The sequence below is a fragment of the Phoenix dactylifera genome, unplaced genomic scaffold, assembly GCF_009389715.1.
Source record: "Phoenix dactylifera cultivar Barhee BC4 unplaced genomic scaffold, palm_55x_up_171113_PBpolish2nd_filt_p 001114F, whole genome shotgun sequence".
In the NCBI taxonomy this organism is placed as follows: domain Eukaryota; kingdom Viridiplantae; phylum Streptophyta; class Magnoliopsida; order Arecales; family Arecaceae; genus Phoenix; species Phoenix dactylifera.
In genome coordinates this window covers 38,455-42,807 of record NW_024068457.1, presented here as the reverse complement: position 1 = coordinate 42,807, position 4,353 = coordinate 38,455, and the positions used below count along the sequence as shown (strand labels likewise).

Genomic DNA, 4,353 nt, shown 5'->3' with positions numbered 1-4,353 from the left:
CCAACTTAGTGATGGCTTCGCTTAGTTGTTTGCGGATGTCAATGTGGATGCGGTTGATACTACGCCGCTGCTGACATGAACTTACGGATGGAAATGACATGTCATTTAAGCACCTGAGCCTTCAGATTTGAGTCTTCCTTAAAAACACTGAGCCCAGGCCCAATTTCTAGAATGGCATAGCCCAAAGATGTGCCAACCAGTTCCTAACCAAGCTCGGTTAAGGGTTTGACCAACACCCTGATTCCTAGGATCTGATGTTGGTCCGTGCAAATTTCCTTAAAAAAATAAGTTATATGCTTTGTACCGAAACCAGCTGCCACTTGCTCATGACCCTCCTGTCCTGACGTAATAAAACTAATATATTTCATTTTTTCCGCCGAAAGCAAACATGTGGAAACCCATCATTTTTTTGTCAAGAAGATGCAAGGGAGCGCAAGTAGAACATGCAATTTCAAGCCTCATTTAACATCCATACAAACTCAAAATTCCGCTGCAAAGTAAAAGTTTAGGAGGTTGAAGCCCTGCATCTTATACTCTTTCAAGAATCACACAACAATATATTGCTGTGCGAAGCAGAAATTGTAGTACAACAAGTCGGAGACAGAGTGCTTCTTTCATCGCACTTTGCTTGATAAATTTACATCATAATTACATCATCTAAAAGAGTGTAACACGGGAGAATGTCCTCAAACCTGTTGTAGCATTTCAATTACTTTAGCAAGCTGGCACGCATCGTTTGCTCGTCTCAACTGTGTATGCCCAAAAGTGATGGAGATCTATCACATATCTTGATCTACCATTGGTGGCGTAATGTTTATCCTTGGCACCAATTTGTTCCCACAGTCTTCGTAGAAGTTCAGAGACATACCTATTTAGCATCACATTGTTCTTATAAAACATTTGAGGTGTCATGGTGTCTATCTGAACCTTATTCTAGATGGCTCATTAACTGGTATCGTGATGCCGCTGAAGAAGAATGGTCATGAAATATATCTGAGCTGTCCGATGCTCTTATTCAGTCTTACTTTTCCAGTATCCCTCATCTCCGCAAGAACATCTTCCATCTTTAAAATGGTGGAATTGCTCGGTGTCCCTAACTGTTATCTCTCGTCGGACAATCTTTGAGATCATTTTCACAATGCTATGGCAGCTCTGGCACATGTACAGGTTTTTGGTTACCCGAACAGGCATCCCAGGTAGGCTATTGATGAGCCCAAAAGCAATGGCAAGTCTTTCACTGTGGCCACAAAATATATCAGCCTTCGATGCTTCAGCCTCATCGGACAATCCATCCTCAGGCAGAGGAAAACCAGCTGCCTTCATCCTATCATACAACCCATTTATGACTGCATAAATCTCCTTTATCTGTGGATGTGATTCATCAGCACTAAGAAATGCATGAACAACTCCCTTTGCTTCTACCCAACTGCATCCAGGATCTACAACTAAGCCCTTCTCTCTCATTGCCTTCCTCACTCTCACCACTTGGTTCCATTTGCCATCATCAGCGTATAAATTACACAGCAGCATGTAATATCCAACACTATCTGTGTCCAACTCGAAGATATGTTTTGCAGCAAGTTCACCAAGCTCGACCTTGCGATGTATCCTGCATCCATTCAACAATGCTCCCCAGATTGCAGCATCCGGCTCGATAGGCATATCTTTTATGAACTGGTGGGCTTCCTCCAAGAAGCCAGCTCGACCCAACAGGTCCACCATGCAAGTGTAGTGTCTCAGATTTGGAATTACCAAGTACTTTTGGGCCATGCTGTTAAAATAGTTCCAACCTTGACTCACCATTCCAGCCCTGCTGCAAGCACACAAGAGAGCAACAAATGTGATTTCATCTGGATGTACTCCCACATCTATCATCCTACTGAACAAAGCCACAGCAAGATCTCCATGTCCTCGCATGGCATAACCTGTTAGCATGATATTATATGACACCACATCCTTCTCTTCAAGTCGATTAAACTGCATCCATGCATATTCCATCCTTCCACACTTAACATACAAGTCTAGAAGAGCATTTGGTAGATAGCCCTCAGAATCTAAACCGCTCCGCAGAGTTTGAGCATGGATCTCCTTTCCGCACATTAAAGCTCCAACGGCAGCACAAGCAGAGAGGGCAGCAATCAACGTGACAGAATTTGGTTTTACATCAGCCTGCATATGGCGAAAGAAAGTCAAAGCTTCAAAGCTCTGGCAGTTGATCCGGAAGCCCGAAATTACTGAACTCCAAGATATCACATTCTTCGCAGGCATGCGTCTGAATACTTCTAGTGCTTTATCGATGCACTTAGACTTGGAATACATGTCAAGGAGTGTGTTCCCGACTATGGTATATGGCATAAGCCCGTTCCTCCTTGCAAGTTCATGCACCTTGATGCCCATATCCAAACGTCCCAAGCAAGCACAGGCTGATAGAACACTTGCTATCGTGATCTCATCAGGGATAACATCATTTTCTTCCATCTGTTCAAATACTTTTAAAGCTTTATCTGGCAAGCCATTCTTCTCATATCCTGATATCATTGCTGTCCATGACACCACATCCTTGGTCTCTATCCGCAAAAAAATTTTCTCAGCTTCATTCAAGCTACCGAAGCTAGTATACATCTGAATCAATGAATTGCTCACTGACACATCGACATAAAACTTCTTCTTTACCGCATAGCCGTGAATCTCCTTTCCTAACCTCATATCACAGAGCGCCCCAGATGCAGAGATGACACTTGTCATCGTCATCAAATCCGGATCAAATGAAAGATCCTGCATTGTTAAGAACAATCTCAACCCTTCAAAATGCTCCTCGTTCTCAAAATAGCCAGAGATCATCGCATTCCACGAGATGCAATCCCTCCTTGGCATTTCGTCAAACACTCTCCGAGCACAGTGAAATTCACCGCACTTTGCATACATGGTGATCAGAGAATTCAAAACATCGGTTTCCAAACCGAAACCAAATCTAATCAGATGAGCATGGATCTCTCTCCCACTCATCAAGTCCGGGATACCGCCGGAGGACCTCAGGACGCAGGGAAAAGTATATACATCCGGCCTGATACCGTTGCCGGCCCACAGCATCCGTTGGTACAAATCCAGGGACTCTTCCAAGAAACCATTTTTCCCATACCCGCCGATCATCACGTTCCAAGAGAAGACGTCCCTCTCGACCATTTTGCCGAACACCGACCACGCGACGACGAGTTCGCCGAACCTGACAAACATGCTCAAGAGGGCGTTGCCGAGACGGACGCTGAGGTGGGCGTTGGAGGAGGAGATGTGGGAGTGGACGCGGGAGCCTTCTGGCACGGCGTGACGCCATTCGCAGAGCCTCAGTAAGGTGACGTAGGTGTCCTCGTCCACCGGGCGTTCGCCAGCGGAGTCCAGCAGTAGGAGGGCTCCTTCCAAGTCGCCGTGGAGACAGAGGCGGCGGATATCGGGATTGGGGTCGGCGAAGGAGGAGGTGGTGGGAACGGGGGGGACGTTGGGGCTGAGGGCGGAGAGCTTTTGGGCCTTTCTGGGGGAGAATTGGGGACTATTGGGGTTGGGAGAAAGGTTGAGGGATTTGGGTCTAGTGGATTTGGAGGGAAGACAGAAGAGGTGGTCTGTGAGGAGGGGAGTGGGAGGTTTATTGCTGGGAACTGCCATTTTTGGAGGTGGAAGAGTTCATGGTTCTCACGGGGTTCCTGGAGTAGCTCAATGTCGAGAGTGTCCCAAAAACTGTAATAATCCCAACTCTCAAGTCGATTTTGTCGGCTTCTGGAGGGTGGCCGGCTCCGCTCTACAATGCTTCGCCTGGACGTTTAATTAATGATGCAAACGCCGTGGACATCTAACTACACAAAGCACACCTCTGGCCTTCGGGTGGTTGAAGCCGGATAACATAGTTTGTACGCGAGATTTTGTTTTGAATTTATATATTGTTGATGTTAAAATTTCATCCGACAATGATCCGGATGATCTGGAAATATAGAGAACACTAATTGATCTGCTCGATCCATGATAATGGAAGATAAAATGCATGGAGAACCATGGATTTGAGCGCGACACACTAGAAAAAGAAAAGCTTATCGGAATTGTTTTTACCGGAGCTCCGATGCTTAAGTCGCGCGAGGTATTAAAAATAACAGGAGAAAAAATAAGAAAAGTATAGTGTAGAGTAACCTGTGTCTCTCTCTTGCATATCTAGAGATCTTGAGCCATTTGTATAGATGAAGAGTTCTTGTCCCATCAAAGTTGGACTCTCTAAAGTTTGAGTTTTAGTAGAAAACTATCTCTTGACCTTCGTTATCTAAATCAACCTGAGAATAAAAATTCCATTGAAATTGGCCTTTTGGTGACTTA

The 4,353-nt window shown here is 45.2% G+C and overlaps 1 protein-coding gene across 1 annotated transcript; it reads right to left on the bottom strand.

The window, feature by feature from the left end:
• Positions 1 to 502: 502 nt before the first annotated feature.
• On the bottom strand, positions 503 to 4,009 carry LOC103697277 (pentatricopeptide repeat-containing protein At1g15510, chloroplastic). Its single transcript, XM_008779109.4, has one exon. The coding sequence runs from the start codon at positions 3,655 to 3,657 to the stop codon at positions 1,012 to 1,014; it is 2,646 nt and encodes an 881-aa protein (XP_008777331.2). The 5' UTR covers positions 3,658 to 4,009; the 3' UTR covers positions 503 to 1,011.
• Between the last annotated feature and the right edge of the window lie 344 nt (positions 4,010 to 4,353).

Coding starts and splice junctions, on each gene's coding strand:
- LOC103697277 (XM_008779109.4), bottom strand. CDS start 3,657: ATGGCAGTTCCCAGCAATAAACCTCCCACTCCCCTCCTCACAGACCAC.